This window comes from Mixophyes fleayi, chromosome 3 (assembly GCF_038048845.1).
Source record: "Mixophyes fleayi isolate aMixFle1 chromosome 3, aMixFle1.hap1, whole genome shotgun sequence".
Taxonomy (NCBI): domain Eukaryota; kingdom Metazoa; phylum Chordata; class Amphibia; order Anura; family Limnodynastidae; genus Mixophyes; species Mixophyes fleayi.
In genome coordinates this window covers 282,150,997-282,176,433 of record NC_134404.1, presented here as the reverse complement: position 1 = coordinate 282,176,433, position 25,437 = coordinate 282,150,997, and the positions used below count along the sequence as shown (strand labels likewise).

Genomic DNA, 25,437 nt, shown 5'->3' with positions numbered 1-25,437 from the left:
GGACAAAGCCGAGGAAAAGCTCCAGAGCACATGAATCAGATATCCAACCTCTCCACCATTCCTCCAACAAAACTGTGAGACAGCCAGTTTAAATCTATGCTGTCTTTCAGGAGTCAAATAATTCCTATGGATGAGTTTATCCAGCATTTCTGAATGGTTGATAAATTTTGAAAATATTTTGGAAAATCCTAGTCCAGGCATCATGTTCCTTTTTGTATTTTAATTGCTGCTACATCCAGGTTATAAAGAGAAGGTAGAGCATACAGGCTGCTTACCTCTATGATGGTGAATGTCATTCTCACTAGGTGTTGGCCAGTGAAGAATATCATGTTCATTTTTCCCTCTGTGATTCGTCTTCTCAATAGGGATGTTAGTGGGTTCAGGAATATACATCTCTGCAGAACACAAACTCTATTCATACATCCATTTATGTTGCATGTCACAGAGCTAGACATACCTTTGCCTTATTTTCCAAACACAATTATTAATGTTATTTTCAACCCAACTGATCTGTGCTATACCTCGTTAACACTTTCATGACTGGACACATTTCATTTTGTTTGCCATTTATATTTTGTATATGACAATGTACACAAGTATATTTTAAATATCATTTTCATTTCCGTATAGATACTGCTTTCTTCTGAGAACATTTAGGACTAAATCTTATTTTAGCCTTTTTGGACTAAATAGGAAAGTCGGCAAAATAATACAAATTCTGCTTCAAAAAATTTGACATAATTAAAAAACTGCAAAAATATACCTTAAAATGCACACATCTATTTTCCTGCTTATTTAGATGCCAAATGTGTGCTCTTTACTGAAGATTAGGGAAAGCTATAGGGCTTTGAATTAAGGTTTGTGCTTGTGTTTTAATTTAGCTGAACATTTCTTTATTTATACTTGCGTGTATATTAACTTCTGTCAATTTTACCACCTAACAGATTAGAATAGACTTTGGGGTGCATAATAACTTGCTACAATCTTGTGAATATTTCTATTCACCAACAAAAAACAAGACATGTCAGTATACAGCATAGATATAATAATATATCCTATTTAAACCTCACTGCCCCTAGCTAACAGAGTGATCTCTTAAAGTGAAGCAATAGAGATTATGTTTGAACTCATCAACAGTACACTCCATAATAAACATAATGTATTACAGCTAGTAAAAAAGCAATTTTTTTTACGATAGATCATCTTTAAGTGTTTACCTCTAATGCACAATTATAAGATTTAAAGCTGACTTGATATGTATGGATATATTCTGAAAGTCTCTGAGAAATTAACTGCGAGATAATAAGCCATTGTAAAAGACTGTGCAGAAGTACGTTAGTTTAGAAGGTTTTTCTTTATTTTCTATATACAAATCTATATATACAAACCTGACAGCATTCCCAATAGAAAACAATGGATAAATTAGGACACCACTAACCAAACTAATATAGCCATGTCAAAATCAACTCAGATCATGGGTATTTAGTGAGCTGTAAGTCTCTTATCTTGTAGGCTCTGTGCCCTTTACCATGCAGGAAAAGTTGGACTGTGGAGTAAAATTTGGGACCGTTGGTAGGTAGGTATTTCTAGAGAAGGCTTCACCTTATTCTAATCTTTATGAGTGAGAGTCAATGACAGAACAATAAGTGTAGCCATGGTAGCAAGTGTTACCGGACTCAAGACCCCCCAATCATTCAACTGCAATGGATGAAGTAGGTGTGGGATGTTGTATAGGTAAAGTTATGCACAGGGGCTTACAGTACACATCAGGGTATAGGGGCCTTTGATTCCATTACTGATGAGTGGGCTGCCCACACACTCCTTGTTCTTGTATTCAGACGTATGAACAGTAATAACATTGTGTTACTTGCCATTTACACCGGATCCATCTTCACTAACATAGGTGTTTTTTAACAAAAAATAAACTTGATAATTTCATACAAAGACCCTAACACAATCTTAAAATAGATGGATTAATTAGTTCTTTCAAGACAATAAAAACAAATGGAAACTTGATATGACATAGCTGTCACTTAAAAATCATCCCTGTTCATGAATGTATTAACATACATAGAGAGAAGCAGATATGATTACCTTGACACATGGGGCAGCAGCTTCCTTCGACATTCATTGGTTCCACACAGGGCAGAGGTGGGCAGCTAACAGTGGAGCAGAGGGTCTGTCCTTGCAAGCAGTAGCAGTGTGTGCAGCTGTCAATGTCCCATCTCTCCTCATCTGCGTATGTCTTGCTATTGAAGTGGCAGACAACTTTCTTTGGAATTGTATCCTCTATGAAGACGAAAAAAAATGTTATGCCCAAGTGAGTTTCACATATAAATAAGAATGGTGTGAATAGCATCATTCTGCTCAATGAGATGGCACAGAAAATGGCACCTTTCTTACCAATTACAGAAACTGCCAAATACATGGATGTGTATTATACAATATAACACTGAGTAGCAATAGGGAGACTTTCAGGCAATGTTCCCTGGGGAAAATATTCAAATAAACTCTCCAAAAGGAAATGCCTTTACGTGCATTTTCCAGGAGCCACTTCTCCTTTTAAAGCGACTGACTTAAATGTCTGTCCCAGCAGAAAGGCTTCCTAACACCACTCACTGTTTTATGTAGAGAGGATGTTTCAACAGCTCTTCACGCTGGTGACCAGAACAAACTGTCCTGCACTGATGAAGGCAAAGCAGTCTGAAAGAGACCTGTCTCCAGGCCAGTGTGTTCAAACTAGAAGATGGTCTATTAACTCACAGCACTGCCATTTAATGACTTTCTCCACTTCTTAACTTAACCTTTTTTAGGCCGGTTACCCACTAGAGTTAAAAATCATGCTTGCACTAGTAAAAGCATGTAAATGAGCCTGGTGATTGAGCCTCTTGGTTCCATACCCACTTCTGTGTGCACCTGCTGTTGGGAGCATAGGTGGCGCAACAGGTTTTTATGCTATCTGCTGTATTCACTCAACTTCACTGCAAGTAAATGCAATGGGGTAAATGGTCCTCCATGAATCCTAACCTCCGACCACCGGTGTAAGCGCCGGTTATATATTGTAAATGTGATTGCACTTGAAACCCACTGGCATTTTGTAACGCCAGTGGGTAACTGGCTTTATAGAGGCTTATTTGTGTTATGCACCATGATAATAAATATTAACAATTAAGTAATTATTGCACCTAATTATTACATCAACGGCAAAGATAGACAGCTTAAGCTTTTGTATTTTAAATTAATTGTGCACATTTTACAGTCCATCAAATCCTCATGTGCTGCACAGGTGCCTCATGGTAGACAGCCCCAGACATTCAGTACAATAAAACATCTAACTATCACTTCACACAGAAAGGGCAAAATGTGCAAGAAGTTGCCCTTTATTTCCTGATAAGACATTTTCCCCTTTTCGTAAATATATATGAGTTTATTGAGCTTGAGAATAAAGAGATGGAACTATTCCACAGATCCAGATATTGTTGTAGTGATATATTTCTACTTCCATTGGATTTATGAATTCTGAGAAATTACATAGAAACTATTCCTGAAGCTCCACTATTAAAGTACATATTGTTGCAGCATATACATGTCTCAAATAAAAATATAAAAAGTGTATGCAAGTCACAGATAAGATGGTAGAGAAAGAGGTAAAGGTAACAAAACTGATATATAGTATTTATTTACTCACACGTTTTATATAGTAACCAACTTTATGTATGTATGAAGTATATTGACATTGGGCCTGATTCATTAAGGAAAGTTAAGCAAAAGCAAGTAAGGCAAAACCAAGTTGCATTGGAGGGGGAGATAAATTAAAAATGTGATGACAGATTTATAGTTGGGGTAGGGCATGTCCTAGATCAACTTTAAATTTCAGTGTACAAATAAGCTATCAAGTATTTGTGTGTTAAATGAAGAAACAGACAGTAGTTTCCTTATGTGCAAAATAATAAACTCATTTGTACCCCTTACATTGTAACATGGTTTTGTCCAGAAAACTCAAGAAAACTTACTCAATTTTTTGCTTAACTTTCCTTAATGAATCAGGCCCATTGTTGTTAAGAATGCAACATGATTGTTGTTCCTACTGTTGAATAAATGTAATAATAATAATAATAATAATAATAATAATAATAATAATGCTAATAATAATGGTTCATTGGTGTTCACAGATGCAAATATAAAGAAGAAACATCAGTATAACAATGTAGAATTGAGCATGAGCAAAATACTGCGCATATATTGTACCTTTATTTATATCAACAAATACAAAACAATAGTAAGTCAATACCTTAAATCCATATGAGTACATTGAGAGGGTTATGGTTTAAGAGAGAGGCGGAGACACTTACTAAAGTCTATACTTCAAAAAAAAGTCACTGCTCTGTTAATGTCTAGGGAATATATTCTGTTCAGCTTTATCCCCTCAGATTGCTAGATGTGAAAGGCTGTTTTTTCATACACCGCTAATGTGCTGTGTTAAACACACGGCAAATGTGTACCAAATGTGACTTCTTCTGCTATCTAGGACATAGTGAATTATTTATTTTTTCATTTACTGCACAATTTTAAGTAGATTAATTATTGTATCATCACGTCATCGTCTGTAATGTATTTTATGAATAAGCAAACTAGCTATGGTGTGTATGTGTGGGCAAAGCATTTGTACACCATTATTATGTAAGGGGAGAAAAGGAACATTGCAACCAGTACTGATATACATACAATTCAATGTGTTAAATAACGGTACATCAACAACTGCAATGCTCTGTAAAACAGGAGCCATACAGGGCAGCGAACGCACAGAAATGAAAGTATAAAAGTAGGACAAGTCGCTGTATAAAAAATATTGAGTTAGTGATCTGAAAGGTCATTTTAATATGAAGCAGCAGCTTTAGATTCTAGTTGCAAGAAAATGCATCAGCCATTCAGTGTGTCTTATTATCTGAAATGAAATGAACAGCAGGAGTGAAAGGCCTATGGCAGCACAGAACATGCAGTGCTGCACAGCTAGTCACAAACATCTACATTATACAATCTGCAGCACCGGGCTTCAGCAAGTTTAGGTATGGCCAGGCTTATTCTGTAACATCTAAAAATGAATAAAGCTCTGTTGCCTTTAACTTATAACACAGTTGCAGCTATTGTGTATTGTGTCACTGCTTTATTTTTTGTTTGGTAAGGAGATTATTTTTGTCTGTCTGCTCTGAAACACATAATATATGATAATACCTAAAGCTCTGAGGGCAGCATAGTATAAAGGAGAATTAAAGTAAGCTTTGCTTCATTTCAGTGTCACCTACACACAATGGGGGCTGGAATTTTGTGGCTTGAAACAATATTCATCAGAACACAGTCTAACTATGGGGTTACCAACAATTGACCTCTCAAATAAGGGGCAGGAGGAGGGTGTTTTACTCTGTGTGTCTTTTTTTTGTGTGGAAATATCAAGGCCCCAAAATTAAAACACTTCACCCTGCAAATGGATAAATATATATATATATATATATATATATATATATATATATATATATATATACACACACACACACAGACACACACACCTATGTGTATGTATATGTATATATATTATGTATTAAAAAAAATAAAATATATATATATATATATATATATATATATACACACATATAATATACATACATATACATACATATAGGTGTGTGTGTGTGTGTGTATATATATATATATATATATATATACACATAATTGTATATATAAACATATACATACATATAGGTGTGTGTGTGTGTGTGTGTGTGTGTGTGTGTGTGTGTGTGTGTGTGTGTGTGTGTAAGGTATGTATCACAGGGGACAAAATTAATTTCACTTAAACACAGGATATCCCAGCTATTATTGAACTGGTGACAATCCCAGTTCACCCTCAGTGATGTGACTGGTTGCTTTTGAATTCACAAAATGACTGGTCATGAAAATTGGTTCAGCCCACAAAATGGCTGCCTCCACCGTGTGTAGGTAACACTTTAACTTCTTCCACTAAGTCACTTGATGTACACTTCAAATGAAAAGACCAGACATCTCATTATATAGCACCTGAAAATTAGACAGACTGTTCTTACATTCACTATTTTGTTCCACAGATTCAAGGCCTAATGTAGAGACAGACGCAGGTTCGGCCTAAAACGCAGACGGAAGTTCCATCCCAAAAAAAGACACATCTTACACGGGTATGTTGAGCCTGATGCATTTAAGCTGATGGTCATTACTATCAGTGATTGAGCACCCACAAGTTTCCCATCTCCTGACAGGTGCATATGAGTCTGAGGCGCAGTCTACATAATCCGTGCAGTTTTTACTCAGATTTGCCTCTATCAAGCGCTGAGTGTATTGTTTTGGGAATATTCAGTATATACCTTTGATTCTATCTGCATTACATCACTGTGTCTTTGTCAGACATCCATATAACAGCCACTACGGAAAAACAAAATACCTCTACCTATGAATTACACCAAACTAAGAGAGCCCCACAGGCTTGAATACCAGACTACATTTTACAGACTACAGAAGCTGTGGAGGGACAAACAAACAAGTTAGTAACCAAACATAATAATAGTGATCTACATTTAAATAAATTACACTGAGCATAAAAGTGGTTTCCATATTTATAAAATATTGATGATGATAAATGAATAGAGCGCCTGCATCTGATTCTGCTGTCAATATATTGTACTAACATTTGGTATCATGACGTTCAGTGTGACTGGAATTCTTGTCAGTAGCTGATTCCATAGACCAGAATGATTCTCATTAATGGTATGTCCAGATGGACTGCTCTTGGGAGCAAATTTCAAGTGGTTTGATACTTCAGAAACACTTGGGATTATAAAAAAAAGAATGCTCATATATCAGAAACATATCGAAACGCCAGGCATGGCAAATAAGGTCTGTCTCAGTATCCACAATAAAGGATTTTCATAGACGATGCAAGAGAAAAGAGACACCTATGGCATTTTAAAAAAATATTTTATGAACAGATTTTCAAGAACTTACATCTGCAGATGGTTTATGCCCTTACGGAATAGAACCATGGCAATCCTAACTAAAAAATAATTACGATTGAAAAAGACCAAGTAAACATGAAAGTTCATGGTAATTTGGACATTTGAAAGGCCACTGTTCTGTAAGGGTGAAGGGATATTTGTGATGCAAAAAAATATATTTTTACCTATTTGTTTTATTATTACTGAATTCCCATTTGAAGTTGTTAGCTGTTTTGTTTACAATGCCAAAAACATGCCCTAATGCTTTTTGGGTAAAGATGATTGGACCAATTCAATCAAGTTCTGAATTCAGAAGAATCTGGCTGATACAAGGCACAGATATCACTGTAAATATTTCACACTGTGCTATTTCGGTTCAGTACTAAAACTAAGCTACAGGCATTAAAAGCACAGGGGCCAAAGGTTTCTTCCACACAAACTGGGACCTAATGGCAGTAAAAGTGAAAGGTCCCCTCTAGACAAGGACAGAACACTGGTGGTTCAGCCCATTCAAAACACAACATTAGTTCTGCTTCACTGAGATATCTATGCTACTCACAAGATGGTGAAGCTGTTAGGGCACTTAGTAGTGTATTTTTCATTTGTACATATATATATATATATATATATATATATATATATATATATATATAATTCATTATTTATTCTTTTGGATCACACATCTATGGTTTGTCCTCAGCAGGTTCAGAAATTTCACAAAGATCCAAATTTTAAATCCATCTTTAGAAATGTTCAGCAAACTGGGAACAAGTTTGTTCTTCAATAATTTAATTTTACATCTCTCTCATGATGTCTGCAATAAACTATGTGGATGTTACCCTCTGAACAGCTTTAACATGGTAAGTTGTGGGTCTTTTCAATTTTAGGAGAAAATAAATAGAATTATAATAATTACAGTGAAGCATAACACCCTGTGGATGTCACTTTATTAGAATAATGGACAGTAAATATAAAGTGTATCTCTATAGCTTTCAGATTAGAATGTGTGTTTCTTGTTACTACCTCTTCTCTAAAAAGTGACAGTGGCTACATATCCCTTTGTAGTTTGAGTTTAAGATAGTTCTGGAGTATGGCAACAAAATGATATCATGTATGTGTGTTGTGTTTCAAAGGAGATCTTTTGAATTGCTGGGTAAAGCACTGCCCCACTAAAGACGATGAAACAGAACAATGAATAATGATATATGGAATGGATTCAGGGTTACTCTTCAGCAATTGGATTTTTAGCCACCTGGGTCAGTGTTTTTCAAGTGTGGACCAATATGTTTTCTACTCAGTGCAAGAGGTTGTTTGATCAATAGCAGAGTTGACCTGTCAACTTCCTTCTCCATTGATTACTTTGTATTCTAAAATAAAACCGATTTGGAAGGAATTGCTTCCTAAGGATTCTCTTAGTTGACCTGGAGAGGCCAAGACTGCATATATTGGGGCATAAAAAAGCACCCTTTGTCAGTGATATCTTTCAGCGTTCTCAGGATGTTTGGGGGAAATCACAATGTGATATCTGAATGAGCTAACTGTGCATAGTTGTGTAAAACTAGGTTTTATTGAATCATAGTGTGAATTTGATCACATTACTCTATGTGAAATCAGACATATAGGGGGGAATTCAATTCCCCCTGAATTTGTGCGTTGTTAAAACTATTACCATTATTACGGTAGTTTTAACCCGGCTTTCTGCTCGCAGCTCAGGGAAAAGCTGGCGTTGAAACTACCGTAATAACGGTAATAAAGCACATTATTACCGTAATAATGGTAATAATGCGCACAGTGGCGCACGCAGGGGGGTTTCTGAGTCTCTAGAAACCCCCCCCCCTGCGCTAAGTGGCCACTGTCCTATACAGCAGCTGCGGCGCTGTCAAAGAAGCGTCCGCGGCGGTGCTGTATTGTACACAGCACTGCCGCAGACGCTTCTTAGACAGCACCGCGGCTGCTGTATTGGACAGCGCTGGTGAAACGGAGCTGCTGCGCATGCTGCGCTCTCTCTCGGTTTTTTTTTGTTTTTTTGGGCCAGCGGGGAGAAACCCCCCCCCCCGACAATCCTCCACGCGTCCCTGGCGCAGGCCGCGTTACTTTTACCCGTAATGTGGCCAAATGAATTCACCCCTTAGCAGGTTTTCCCAAATCCAGTCCTCGGGCAACCTTAACAGTGCAGGTTTTCCATACTTCCTTGCTGGAGCACAAGTGTAGTCATTACTGACTGACACATTGTAACAGATCCATAGGTGGTAGAATTATTTCACTTGTGATCTGGATTTGGGAAGCCCTGCCATATAGCCATTATACTCGTATACAATCTAACACATGTCAAGGCTCCTGCACTTGTCACTGCTCGTCCTAACGCCACAGAAGCGACATAAAATAAGATCTTACTTTCAGATTATAGAGCATACCTATTAAAGTGATAGAACAATCCTCCCAAAGAATAATGTACATTCATAATGCCAGTCCTAAGAACTTGTGAACAGTAACAAACATGCTGAGTTATGTATTCTTGATATCCTTGCAGACCAGACATCATTTAGGCTTAATTGCACAATAACTCAAAAAAATTGAGAATAAACATAAAGCAAACAGGACATAATAAGCAGTCACAAAAGTATCCTATAATATTACAAAAACTATTTTACAGCTATGGATAACGGCAAAAATAATAAACTTGTTTCTACCTTAGCTTAATATTCCAGTACAATCTATTACATTGACCACTAGATGGCGCTAGGGCATTACAAATAGCCAATTTGTGATAACTAAATTACACATGATTAATTCAACTATAATATGTGGCACCACAACACAAATACCTACAACTTGTTTTGAATCGCTCATTATGCGATACCTGGTGTTTATAATAAGCTATTCCCCATCCACAATGTTTGACTCTCCCCTTATTTTCAGTCTCATTTACTGCAATGTTCCTCCCATTACATTTACCCTACATGTTAATTAGAAATGCTTTTATCAATTCTGCTTTGTGTGTCTCCCACTTTGGTGACCGCTCTCTGTCTATCTAAAACACATGTAAAAGTTAAAAGAGCCTATTGCACAGGGATTCACTTAGCAAACATTTTCAGCCAGACAATATTGTTGGTCATTTATTCAACGTGTACAAACCCTCTCCACAAGTTCCGCTATGTTATTCAGCCTCATGAATATATTAAAATGTGTTCTTTTTGCTTTGCTTGAGGCTGATAGTTAAGTTTATCTTACTCCTCCTTCATAGCTGCCATCTCATTATAACTCTCAACTGTCAAAGTCCAGGAATGAAAATGAATTGCTAGTCTGCGAAACAGCAATTATCTTTTGGTGGCTGAATTCTAAGATGTAAGTCTCAGAAACGATGTACACAACAGGGGGGGGGCTTGTTGGGGTTTGACAGAAGGAAAGTTCCAATGACAATACTAAGTTTATAGATGCTGTACCAGGAACTCACATGGTGTTTTGCTGTCACACATACTGTAGTTTGTGCATATGGGGTGTAGGTTTTAATGACAATTTATTTATAACAGAAGCAGATATCACCTTGAACTTAGCCGAAACGGACAGATGTGGAGCCCTGGTCAGTTTCTCTCCATCTGCCAACGTCTGGGTTAGTTTGCAGGTGGTTGAATAACTTTCAAATATCTTATGTCTGCAACAAATTCCTTACCTATAATTTATTATGACAGATAATTAAATACTTTTATTATTGTTTGTGTTGCAAAATGATATCAATAAGCAGCAGTGATTAAAAATAACAAAAACTCCATTAAATGATACTTATTATTTGGAAAAAGCAACATTTATAGATTTGTCTCTGGAGAATGGAAATGATCTTGTAAATGTCTTTCACTGTTTAAGCGCAAAGTACAATTCCTCTTCTACTTTACGGTGAATGTTATTCACAATTTCTATATATATTTCCCAGGTGTAGTGAAACAACTGTAGTGGTTACATCTGTAACCTGAACCATATACAATTTTCAGGGCAGCGCTGTCAGTCCGTATTACTTCTCTCACCTGCTGTTGCTGTTGCTGTAAGCTTTGTGGGTTGGATTGGAGGGCAACTAAACTCCTCACTAAATTGATACATAAAGTTCACAAATATGAAGTAACTGTGACATTATAATTAATTAGACCATAGGTTGCTTCTAACTGCTGAGTCTTGATCCCAGTAAGCCTGAATGAATAGAAGGATGAGATGGAGAGGTGACTTCCACCAAGCAGACTGTACTGGATACTACACATTGTACTCCAGAACCAGGGGCCTGATTCATTAAGGATCTTAAATGAAGAGGATTCTTATTTCAGTCTCCTGAACAAAACCATGTTACATTGCAAGGGGTGCAAATGAGTGTTCTGTTTTGCACATAAGTTAAATACTGACTGTTTTTTCTGAGGGCTGTACTCAGAAGCAGAACTAGCGAGCTGTGGGCCCCAGTGCAGGGAGGTGGGGAGGAGGAATCCATAACCCCTGACCGTCTGTAGTGGTCTCCATTATATCCATGGGCATCAGTGAACCAGCCCAAGGTAGCCCACTATGAGACCGGCCCGGGGGGCAGATGCCCCCTACCCCCCCAGCCCAGCCGTTATATATATTGAAGGCATCAATGAGTATGGTACACCGGTGGGCTGTGCTATATACTGGACAATGTGGTCTGTATTAAATACTGGATGTATTACATAGTGCACAATATATATTGGTTATTTTGTCTATATAATATGTTGCTTGATGTGAATGCCCAGATGCCACTGAAGTATTCTGCCTAAGTTAATATTGGCTGAACGGGAGTTTGTAAAACACATTACAATTGCATTATTTACATAAATTGAAATATGTGACGTATTATATAGAAATCTGATGATTGGACAGATTTCACTGCTCTTTATTTCCAATAGGACAACTATCTTACAACAAACAAATGATTAACTCAAAAATTGACTAATTAATAATTTCCATGAACTTAATGCCACCATGCCTCCTCCTGGAAGATAGGCACCTATTTTATCTATCTATTTCACATATTGAGGACGTCTAGAGCCTTATGTGACATACACGGGCATGTCATGAGCATGGTGTGTGGCCTGCAACCATAAAGGAAAATCCAGTCACATCATCAGAGGTGTCAGCTACTATTGAATCCAGGGTACCCTAAAATTATTAATGCGGGCAATAAGAGACTAGGCTTGCTCATCAGAGTCTCTGCTAGTACATACAATGTCATGCTCTTACTAGCATTTTAACACTAGTAAAACATCTAAATGATCACCATTGTATCTCAATGTACAGAGCTGCTTTGTATGTCAGCGCTTTATAAATAAAAGATAACAATAATCTTTTAGCACTATATACTGTATTTTGATACTATATGATGTCATAGCCTGTATTATTCTCAACTGTATTTAGATAATCGCAGTGGCATTTTGCACAAATTGAGTCTCTAAGTGGAACAAGCCATTTTGTTGAGATACAACGTTCTGGAGGTACAATCTTTGAGAATTATTATTTATGTTTACACCGCCAGCATACTCTGCAGCACTTTACAGTTGGTCTGATAAAACAAGACTGGGTTATTAATAAACAGACACGAGAGCCCTGCTCCCAAGATTACAGTCTATCGGACAGTTTTTGCATCTGCAGCACATCCATCCAGCACTGTATTTGTAAAAGAGCATTTCACCGAAATAATAGCCTATGGTGCAGATTCAATTAGCCGCACGGTGCGGCCGGACATCACCTCGATGTCCAACTGAGCACAATGGCGGCTATTACAGTACAGAACTCAACGCTCATTTTCCCTCACATCTCTATGGAAATGAGCGAAGATTTTAGTAAAGACTCAGACACGATGTGTCTCCGCAAACACATTGTGTCAACTCACAGCTAATTGACTCTGCTCCTATGAGTAGAACTGGGACAATGACATTCATGCTGCTGTGTGGCATGGTTGGGGTAGGAGTGGGAATATTTAATGCCAAATTCAGCCATAGAATTGCGTGCGATTTCGTGGTCACCTGTGGAATGAGGTAAATAATCCGAAATTTTTGCTTTTCCCTACTGGGATCTTAAATCTTGAAGATCAGAAGGGCCCTGACGACTCCACAATTCCTGTATGAGAGTGGTATGTTAGTACAGGAAAGACAGTTATGTCACTGTATAATGATCATCCTAACAAGAGATTGTGCAATGTGTGGGAAGAATACAGACACTGCTATTGTGCAAATATTACTGTGTTTTCAAATCATTATGTAGTGAGCAAAACCTAATGGATAGAAAATATGTGTCATCTGTTTCTCACGAGACACTGCATGGGAAATATTTTAACCATAGTTAAAACCAATGATGATTTTGAATGGGGGATATTATTTTAAATTAATTTTGAAAGTCTTAAGGGAATTAAAAATACATTAAAATACATTGTGCATTGATAGGCATGTAATGCTTAGACTTCTCAGCTTTGTATTGCTCTGTAAAAAGAACTTGGTCACTAAGGGGATTACTATATCTGCTTCTAAACTTGGTGTACATTGAAATCTCTCTTGATGACAATGTAGATTTTTAGCCTAGAGCCACCACGTGCAACATAGTATGCTTTCCTTGTACGTACCAAGGATACAAAACAATATATGGAAAATCGATTAGCAGTGAACATTCCTGAGGAAAAAGCAGATTATAACGTGTATTGATTTGCCATTGTGATCCATACTGGATCATCTCCGTGTACCCTCAAGACAGTCTAATACGGAGTTAAATGTTGTATCAATGTAACTAATATACTTCATTACATTCTTTAGAAATAAAGTACACAATGCTCTACTAATAAAAATAAATCAGAATTAAAACCACTGCATTCATCTAAACCAGAGCTACAGGCTAACATCTAATGCGGTTACTACTAGAACAGCAAATGGTTGGGGAATCTAACTGAACGTTTCAGGCCTTCAAATAGGAGCAAAGCCAGCAAACAGGTGCAAATTTACAACACACGCTGCAATGCAATGTATGCAAATGCAATTTTTGTTTTCTTTAACACTTTTGCATGCATAACACAAATAATAAAATATTTAGTTTTTTGCAATATGGCAAAATCCAGAAAACGTTATTAGGATAGAAAAATATGTTTTCATTGTCGTTTGTGCCATTGATTTTATTAAGCATTACCAACAAACAAGAATAGAGGCACAAATTACAGACTGGAAACTAACTGAGAAACCAGTGTTATCATGATGGTACAGCATTAAGTATACTAACACATGACATTGATAAATGTGACTGTCATTTGTGATTTCAACTGCAGCCATTTTACCCTTCACAAAAAGCTGCTGCTGTATATGGATCAAAATAATCCGCACTCCTTGGGTTTTAGGATATTTTATATGATGGTTCAGTGCCTGTCCCAATTAGTGTCAAACCTCATCCCTCCCTTGGAGTTGCTGTGTGAGAAAGTGGGAGATAGCACGCTGTTCCTGCTTTTGTAATGTTCTATGACTTAGTCTGTGACCACTGGTGCATCAATCACATTGTGTAAACAAATGACATGGGGCTTTGAATCTGTTGCAAACCTTTTAAAATTGACAAGTTACTTTCAATTAGCTACAGATATACCTAGAAAACACTATGGGCATGTGCCATTAAGGAGAGCAAAGAAAAAAATTGGAGAGGGAGGTACATTTAAAATGTGGGGACAGATTTATAGTTGGGGAAGGGCATGTCCTAGATCATCTTTACATTTTAGTAAAAATAAAATGATCAAGCATTTGTGTTCTAAATGAAAAAGCAGCCAGTATATAACTTGCAAAAAAAACAAACTAATTTGCACCCCTTGCAGTGTAACATGGTTTGTCCAGTAACAAACATACTCCTTTTTTTTGGCTTGCTCTCCTTAATGACTCAGGCCCCTGGGGGTTTCAAATAATAGTCGACTGTCCAGGCATGGGGGCATATTTACTAAGTGGTGGTTTCGACGGAACGCCGATTTTCGGTGCTTTAGCATCATTTTGTTAAAACGGCGATATTCTTAAAAACAAAACCCAATGGACTTTGTCTATAATAAAACTGCTTAGTAAATATACCCTGTGGTGTTTCAGTACGTCATTCGCAGAAATCTTACCATATTGTGAGGGGACAGAAAACCAGGGCCATCTTACCAACAGTATGGGCCCCTGGGCAAAGCAGTGCACTGGGGCCCCTACCTACACAACCACAGTATATATATATATATATATATATATATATATATATATATATATATATATATATAAAATCACTTTTTTTATGTACTTGCTCTGCCACCCTTGAAGTGCAGCAACTAAAAAATCAAATCGCCTTGTTCTCCAATTGCACCCCCTTCTTCTCTTCTTTTTTCTTATTTTCTGTTTTCTGCTTCTTTGAATGTCGCTTTCTTCTCCGTTGCTTCTCATGCCGTGGCTCCTCCGTGCTGCGCTCCTCAATGAAAATGTCGGGCTTGATGACATCACGCCTGACATTCAGTGCAAGTGCAGCACGGAGGAGTGGAACATGGAGGGAGCCGAATCGCCATCTGTCCTGACAGCGGGACCGCAAAAGGTAAGTTGTTTTTTTTTTGCAGGATTATTTATTCTAATTAAGAGAGCCCTGCCTATGAGGCCCGCTTGCCCGTGGGGCCCCCGGGCACTTGTCCATCGTGCCCAGTGAAAAAGATGGCCCTGCAGAAAACAGCATGGCAAACAATATTATTTAAGGACGAAACAGTTCAGCTTTGTGCTACCATATCTACTTTACAAAAGATGAGACAGAATATGCCAGATATGCACATAACAATTTGGGCTTATTTAATAACATAGTGCTAGGTGCTTAAAAGTGTTGTAATCCACAGCAACCAAGCGGACATTTGCTTTCATTTTCTACAATGCGCTAGCAAAATGACTAGAATCTGAATGGTTGCTAAGGGCACATTTGTGCACACTGCACCATTTTATTAAATATGCTTTGAAGTGCACATTTCTATTCTTTATTCTGATCATGATAAACAGGATTAACGCGATTCACATCAACTATAAAACTATTTTGGCTAGACCCAGCTTTCTATTTTGGAAAAGACATTACCAAGTAAATAGAACATGTTTTTTTTATAGTCTCACAGCAGATGCTGCCTGTATTTCTCAATGAATTGTCAAGGTGCCTATGCAATTAAATCACAATACAGCCATGTTGCCTAATTATTTACCAATGTTTTATGTCAAAGTTGGCATATGCATTTTATTTAATTGAAAGTACGGTTGTTAATCATAATGATATGACCCTGGAATTTTTTATTTCCAGTAATGTCCCTGCTTCAGTTCTTACAGACGTAGACAAATTTGTTGGTACCCTTACAGCTCATTGAAACAATGCTTTCTATATTCCTCCTGAAAAATGACAAAATTAAATGCTATTGTCTCATGTATACCTGCATACATTTGGTATGTCATAGAATAAAGCAAAGGAACATAAAAAAAAGAAATTAATTATTGCTTATTCTCCGGATATTCTAAAATGGGCTGAGAGATTTGTTGGAACCGCTTAGAAAAGGTTATAAATAACTGGATTATAGTGATATTTCAAACTCATTGCTTTGTTGAATTAGCATCACACACATCTTCAATCTTCTAATCAGTCATCCAGCCTATTTAAATGGATAAAAGTGTGCATCGCACTGAACATGGACCAGAGAAAGCAAAGGATGAGTTGTCTGAAGAGATCAGAAAGACAATTATAGACAAGCATGTTAAAGGTGAAGGCTATAAGACCATCTCCAAGCGGCTTGATGTTCCTGCGACTACAGTTGCAAATATTAATAAGAAGCTTAAAGTCCATGGGACTGCAGTTAACCTCCCTGGCCGCGGCCACGAGAGGAAAATCGACCCTAGATTCAAAAGAAGGATAGTGAGAATGGTAGAAAAAGAGCCAAGGGAAACCACCAAAGAGATACAACCTGAACTCCAAGGTCAAGAACGCACCATCAATGCTTTGTGAGCGACAGTGGGCTTCATAGAAAGAGGCCCAGGAGTACTCCACTTTTGAAAGAACAATATAAAAAACACAGACTGAAATTAGCTAAAATACATATTCTTTGGTGAGATGAGATAAAACTGAAGCTTTTTGGTAAGTCACATCAGCTCAATGTCCACAGACAAATATATGAAGCTTTCAAAGAAAAGAACACTATACCTACTGTGAAACATTGAGGAGGTCGGCTATATGTTGGGGCTGCTCTGCTGCGTCTGGCATGGGTTGCCATGAATCTGTGCAAAACACAATGAAATCTCAAGACTATGAAGGCAATACTGCGCGGTGTCACAAAGCTCTGTCGCAGGTCATGGGTCCTCCGACAGGATAATGACCCAAAACACACAGCTAAAAGCACCCAAGAAAGGATAAGATCAAAACAATGGACTATTCTGAAGTGGCCTTCTATGAGCCCTGATCTGAAACCTATTGAACATATATTGAAAGAGCAGAAGCATGCAGACTGGAGAAGACATCATCAAACCTGATAGCTGAATCAGTTTGCTCAGGAAGAGTGGGCCAAACTACCTATTTTAGTCCATTCCATTTTCACTTGTTTTATTATTCAAATATTTTGTTGAATCAAAACTGAAATGCAAAGTCTAATTTCTATCAAATACGGAATAAACAATGATGAATGCCAATTACTCTTGTCAATTTCAAGCCATTTCAGAGAAAATGTCTGTATCCTGTACAATATAAAATATATGATTTACTTAAGATGACGTGAATTATAGTCATGGTTATGCGTAGTGCTTTTATCAGTTTACAGTCTAGCATTAGCACATTTTGAGCACATGGGCATTTGTGCATGGGGGCATTGCCATGCTGAACCAGAAAAGGGCCTTTCCCAAACAGTTGCTGAAATGTTGGAAGCACACAATGCTCTAGAATATCATTGTATGCTGCAGCATCAAGATTTCCATTCCCTGGAAGTAAGGGGCCCTGGCCAAACCACGAAAAACAACCACAGACCATTATTCCTTCTTCACTAAACTTTACAGTTTGCAGTATGCATTTGGGTATGAAGCATTCTCCTGGCATCCACCAAACCCAGATTCATCCATCAGACTGCCAGACGGTGAAGTGTGACTCTTCACCCCTGTGATAGCATTTTCACTGCTCCAGAGTCCAGTGGTGGAGTGTTGTAGATCATTTCAGCCAACATATGCCAGTGCACTTGGTGATCTGAGGCTTGTGTGTGGCTGTTTGGCCATAGAAACCCAATCTATGAAGCTCCTGACGAACAGTTTTGAACAGTTCTTGTGCTTACGTTGCTTCCAGATGCAGTTTGGAACTCAGTAGTGTGTCTTGCAACTGAGAACAGACAAGTTTTACATGGTTCACCACAGTCCTGTTCTGTGACCTTGTGTGGCTTACTGTGCTGAACGACTGAGCTGTTTTTGCTCCTAGCTGTTTCCACTTCACAATAACAGTACTTAAAGTTGACTGGGACAGCTCTAGAAGGGCAGAAATTTAACAAACTGACTTATTGAAAAGTTAGCATCCTATGATAGTGCTATACTGAGAAGTCTCTTCAGTACAAACCATTTTACTGCTAATGTTTGACTACAGAGATTACATGACTGTATGCTTGTATGATTTTATACACCTGTTAGCGACAGGTATGTCTGAAATAGCCAAACACACTAGAAGTGGTGTCCACATATTTTTGGCCACATAGTGCAGTTCTGATTGTATTTTTAAGTGAAGCTTTGCAGTGTATATATTTTTTAGCATGCTACTTAATAGTAAAGGGGGCTTCTATCTTAAGACAAGTAATTTATTAGCTTGTATATGACCCGCTTAGTTTTTACAAAACAGATTTCTTAGTCCTTCTGGCATAACTTCGTGCTTTACAATAAAGTCTTTCCATTCTGCAAAAAGTTATTAATGGTCATTGCCCCTAGATCAAACAGATCGGCTTTCTCCACACAATTGTATCTAAGGCAAGGAACACATAAGATCTGTGGCATATCCAAGGGCATTAAAATTAAACAATGCTGCGTGAATGATACAAAGAACAGAGAAGAGAAGACATAAATATAAAGCAATGTGTTTATAAAAAGTCGCAGGAGGCCACATATAAGCTATTAATTTCATATAATATGATAGTGACATTAAGATATTCCTGCTTATGCACATAGTAGCAAAAAACACAACTGGTTTATATACCTTCAATATCCTACATACTATTCTACATTCTATTAGAATTCTACATGCCATTAATTCATGTCAAATTTACATTAGAAAACCAATTAAAAACAAGTATTACAAGAAAGATAACAATGACAATAAACTAACTGAAACACTGCACATTATTTTGTGTTCCACATACTTTACATAAGTTCTCCCTGATTTTATTTTGAAATATTGATCTGGAATTACTTCTTTAAGATGTCATTAACGACAAGGGTTATGTTGTTGGGAGAGCAGCTTTACAGCAATGTCAGACATAGTTAGCACAAAGTAAATGACTATTGGTAAAAGGTTGAATGTTATTCCGCTTATCACAACCCCATCAGATAGGACAACTGAAATCATTGATCCATCCACGTCAGGCAGCTCAAAAATTGAATGAATGTAATCAGTGATCGATAGACGCTGCTGTACTGTACACTGACTTAAATAACACATACACAACCAGAGAAATTGCAATGAAAGATTAAATTGAAAGACAAGAAGAAAGTTCTGAACCAATATGTGTTCTGAACCTGCTGCTGAATAACAGCTCAACGCACTCAACTGGTTAAAGCTCTGCCCTGTAGAGATAAATGTCCAAATATCACTTTACCATTGTGTAGAAGCCAAAAGTCAGGGGATACAGATAAGGGAAATTCTTATCAAGGAGTTTACAAACCAAAGCTCCAATGAAAGAAAACTGAACACTCTTGGGCGTATTTTCACTGTACTGTGGGTTTGAAAAAGAGGAGATGTTGCCTATAGCAACCAATCAGATTCTAGCTGACATTTTGTAGAGTGTACTAAATAAATGATAACTAGAATCTGATTGGTTGCTATAGGCAACATCTCCACCTTTTCAAACCTGCAGTTTAGTAAGTATACACCTTGGGGTTATTTACTAACACAGACCTACAAACTGTCTTTATTTATGGGGGACAGTACCAATTACTGTGGCTGTAAGGAGGGGGACATGACTTATCTGTATAAGGGGTATGACTTATCTGTAAGTGGGCATCACAACACATAAGTGTAGTGGAGTTTGGGTGGATCAGGGACATGGTGTGGGTAGATTGAGGGTGGGGCATATTTTTCTTTAAATGTTGGGAGGTATGCAGATTTCTAACTGGTCACTATGATTTACTGCACATTTGCACCTCTGTGCAATTCTTAAGAGCACAAATTCATAAGCATTGTGGATATCACAATACATTTCCTTAAGAGGATATGTATTATAATTTACAAACCAATATATCTACCTTTTCCGCTTGTTTTTGAATTATTCTTCACTATTTTAAATTTAGAGACAATAATTGTTGCAATTGCACCTTTTAAAAGATTAGTGTGTATTGTAGCTAATGGTAAATTATATCATACACCTACAAAGATAAAGGTTATCTAACAGGTGGTCAAATTCACAATAGTGATTTAAAAATGCCCACACAGGATCACAGATATCTGCCAAATATGTTTCTGTGATTCCTAGCAACCAATCAGACATTGTCCAGCTTGTATTAAAAAATAATTATAATTGTTATTTGCCCAGGTACCTGTGCGCCAGTTTCTATAGTTAAGAAAGGTATACCCAGATGGCAACACATTTAAATCAGCACCTGGTGGTAAGAGTCTAAAGAGTCTATCACAAAGTCTAATTTTTATCTTTTTTTTTTCATATCACAATTTTACTTAATAACCAAATCGCAATATTTTGCTGTAATAAATCAAAATCTTTGTTAGGATTTTACATTTCATAATAGTTTCCATTTTATGAATTTTAGCAGTAACAAGTGTGGCTGTTCTAGGAAAAGGGGGACATATGGGATGTTTGCCCGAAAAAAAATGACCTGGTAACCAAAGAAGGAGTAGAGCAGAGAAAGACATGACTCATTTTATGGGTGCAAAGGAGGAAGGCTACATTCTCCTCTGAGTCTAATAGCTTTTATGTCAGGTTCATGGGATTCACAATCATCTAAGTGAAGATTTAGCCCATGTTCTAATCAACTACAAAACCTTCCAAAGTATACCACTTTACCCATCACTGGCCTAAATGAATGCAATGTATGGAGCAAGACCAGTATTCAGGATAAAAGCCAGGCATTATCTTTTATACCATAGCAGTTTAAAAAAAGTGGAACATATTCCATAGATAGAAAGTAAAATTGCACACTGTAATCAGTAGAGGATTACAGCAGCGTATAGCATGTTTCATTCCTCCTCTTAATTATATCACTGTCTAGAGAAAACGTGAAAATTACTGAACATGATTTTACTTTGTAGTAATAATTAACACATTCAGTTAACACAAGAAACTGAAACAATCTATGTTGTTGCTTTACACTTTGCCTTTTTATGTGAGGAAGTTAGATTTGGAGTCGTCCCTGAGCAATGTGTATTTTCGATCCTCTCCTTGGTTTGAACAGGAAATTGATAAAGACAGCAGGGGGTATATTTACTAAACTGTGGGTTTCAGAAAGTGAAGATGTCGCCTATAGCAACCAATCAGTTTCTAACAGTCATTTTGTAGAATGCACTAAATAAATGATAACTAGAAACTGATTGGTTGCTATAGGCAACATCTCCACTTTTTCAAACCCGCAGTTCAGTAAATATACCCCCAGGAAACCTCTGAGACATTCCAGGATGCTGTGTGTGTTACTTGCACTAGTAGTTAGCATACCGCTCATTGCACTAACAGTGATTGGTCATATTAAGGTAGAGATCTTGGAGCAGAAACATAATCAGGCATAATGATCTTAAAAGACATGTCACTTGCCTGCTCAAACATTATACAGCAACATTTAATTGCCAAAACACCGGCCTATAAAGTGTAATCTTGCCAAAAATTGTACAGCTTAACGTGTAACTTAGTAGTAAGAACATGACCTTTAAAGCAGATAAAAGTGAAATGTGTCAGGGTTTCCTATCACCTTGTGCCAGTCACCTCTCTTTAGCCTTGGTACTAAACAGAGACATTTTAGGCAGTAATGCAATTTAGAAGCATTTCAGCATTTGACTGCTGTCTGAACCAGCTCCTCTTCAGTAACAAAACGGTTTCATTCGATTAGAATAATAAACAGAGTCATAAATTGGAATAATTTGCAATAAAATAACAATGTCCTAAAACTAATATAATATTGCACAAAATAAAACATTCAAAGAAAAATATTTTGCAACTGTTAGAAAAATAGTGTCAACAGTTCTTAACATTGCTTCAATGGCTTCTACTTGATACATTGTTTGTAAAAGCATTCCATTTTAATATAAAGTTTTGTTTTATGTATCTACACAAAACACAGGGCCAGTGTAGACAAATCTGACAGGTTGGAAGCAGCTAATTGGCGCATCCAGCTTTAGTAAATCACACACACTTTATTGCAGATATGAATGTATGTATGTATGTATGCACGTATATATTCAGAGATAAGAAAAAAAATCTCTAGTTTATATTTTTCTGTCTGATTTACTGCAAATAAACCCTTTCAGAGTGTTACTGGCACGGTGCCTATAGAAAGTGCTTACATTCCATTAAATCTGATTTTATGAGCACTTTAAAAACATAAAAATTTCACCCCACCAACGAGTTGGTTTTCTCTTCACAAACCGTTTTTGTACTGGCTAATACTTGCTAGGCCCTGAGACTCAGAGGTAAATTCTGTGTAATTATAGGATAAGTCAATGATAGGTCCTGATATGTAGATGGTGATTATGTATGATTATAACGTTTTCAAGGCAGAATAATGTACTTTAGTTCAGATTCTACTCTCAAGAGACGTCCTGTGAAATACTGATATAAAGTCTAGGGAATAATTAAAAGTCCAAAAAGTGTGAGGTAAATGATGTAGACAAATTCCATCTCCAATGTAGTCATCATTACTTTGAAAATACAAAAAGATTTCCACATGTTTCTCAAATAACCCTGAAATAAAAGAAACCTAAGAAAATGAACTGATGATATTTGTTACAAATGTTAGTAAATTAACTCATCTGTATTTAGTTAAAACCTTTATGCTATACTACAACATTAAGTGAGTGACGAGAGTCCGTGTTCTGCTGAGACATTGCAAAACCTCAAAGCAGAATGGGAAAGGGGAACAATTGAAGCTGACAGCAATCAGGGGTACAGAAACCGAAATAAATGGTTTGTGGTTCAAAGAGTGGACTTGTCAATGACAGTGAGGATCCAGTGATGGTGATGTGATTGCTACTAAGGGATGCCCACTATGTACATAGACCCTGGAGCGGAAGTTCCTCCCCCCCCAGACTCCAACCAGTACCTGAATGCAGCCACTGGTCCCACATTGCTAATAGCTGGGAGATAATAACTATGTAACTGCTAGCAAACTCTTCACGACTATTCACACAGGTAGGACAGGGAGTATAGGAAATACACATCCAGAATGAAATGGCCACGGCTTCGGTTGAGGAGCTGCGGGAGCTGTATTTACTATACAAACTGTAGGTATGGATGTCAGCACTGAGAGCTCTCTTCTCTCCTGGCTGTTAATGCTGGAGCAGCTACAATGCAGAAAAGGTGGGTGTCCATGGGGAGTGGAGGAGACCTAAATAGCAGGATTTGCCATAAAGTGGTTGGCCCCTTTTAGATACATTTATCAGTGTTTTATTCATACTCACCAACTTTACTCTCCGGGAGATCCCGGTGGGGAGGTGAAATATGGTGACAGAGGGGAACGGGTGAATCGCGCCATTTTAGTAGCCCCGCGCCCGAGATGCAATAACATGAAAGTGTCATTTTGCCACAGGGCGGCGCCAAAATAATGCGAATTCTGGAGACCAGACCCGGAATTTGGGAGTCTCCTGGACAGTCTGGAGAGTGGGCAACTATGGTTTTAATAGTAAAAATAAAGTTAAACATCACTTAAAAAAATAAACATAAAATGCTTAACGGCAGACATCCATTCCTTTCCTTAAGCTCTTACACTATTTAACTAAACATAAAATAAATGACACAACAACTTAGATGTGGCTAAAGCAAAGAAATTTATTTTGTAACAGTATGATGGTGGAGAAAGAGAGCAGTCAGATCGACATCCGCAAGGCAAACTAGGATGCCCCAGCATTTACCATGGGACATCCGCAAACGGGGGACAACCAACACACCCCAGGCGCACATGTCTACCTTAAATGGGGCAGCCGTCCCAGGCACTACAGAAACCGCCCCCTTTCTAGGTTAAAGGAAGCAACTACAAGCCGATCTGCCCAGGTGGTACTTGGGCCGAGACTATAACCAATTCCATCCAAAAAAGGTGGGCTAAGTGTGCCTGCTACCATCAGGGCCGGATTAACCATAGGGCTAACTGGGCTACAGCCCAGGGGCCTATGGCATCCAGGGGGCCCTTGAAAGTGCTCAGCAGCAGTATTGATCGGTCAGGGGCGGGGGCGCCCCCGGCGCGATCAGTGCTGCTGAGCACTTTCACTGCGGTCCTTCTCCGGCGCGCTGTAGTCTCCTTACTGAGGAGATCTTATGAGTCTCACTCTCACGAGATCTCCTCAGTACAGAGCATACAGCGCGCCGGAGAAGGAGGTAAGTGCCAGGGGGGGGAGAAGCGGGGGCGCAGGCAGCTCGGATCACGGGGGGGGGGGGGTGCGGGCAGCTTGGATCATGGGGGAGGGGCGCGGGCAGCTCGGATCACGGGGGGGGCCCTCACGGGGGAATGGAGGCCCCCTTAGCCCAGGGGCCTCCATTCCCTTAATCCGGCCCTGGCTACCATAATGTGCCCTTACCACCACTCACACAAACCAGGACGGCAACCAAAGCTGGAGGTAACCAACCGTCTACATCCGGTTTCTAAACAACATCAACGTCCAGCTGCACAAGAAACTGCCTCTCATCCGCCCATCCCATATATCACTGCCAACGATCCCTCCCCCATGACTCAGATGGGCGTACTCCCCTAGTCAAATTATTAACCCTCAGAGTACCACTACAGTCCACAGATCCCTCCTCAGCTTTTAAAATCCCTCAAGCTTAAATTCAGCCCTCAGTTCCTATACCCAAAGTCCATACAGTCTAGCAATGCGTTAGGCAGCATATAATATTACACATATTTCTACATGCTGAGAAACGACGCTACAATGCTCCACTTTCTGTCAGTAGCTCCTGTCTCTTGGCAGATTATATTTATAATCCAAGTTAATATGGAGACACATGTTTAAAATCATTTGTGTTATTCTTTGGTGCATCTAAAAGTCC

General features: G+C 38.1%; 1 protein-coding gene across 1 annotated transcript in view; it reads right to left on the bottom strand.

The window, feature by feature from the left end:
• The window catches only part of CRIM1 (cysteine rich transmembrane BMP regulator 1), a 568,056-nt gene that overhangs the window by 6,041 nt on the left and 536,578 nt on the right, over positions 1 to 25,437 (bottom strand). Inside the window, exons 14-15 of the mRNA XM_075203677.1 lie at positions 2,095 to 2,289; positions 276 to 395 (exon numbers count right to left, since the gene is read on the bottom strand). Of these exons, the coding sequence (XP_075059778.1) occupies positions 276 to 395; positions 2,095 to 2,289 (315 nt within the window). The remainder of the gene's footprint in view (positions 1 to 275; positions 396 to 2,094; positions 2,290 to 25,437) is intronic.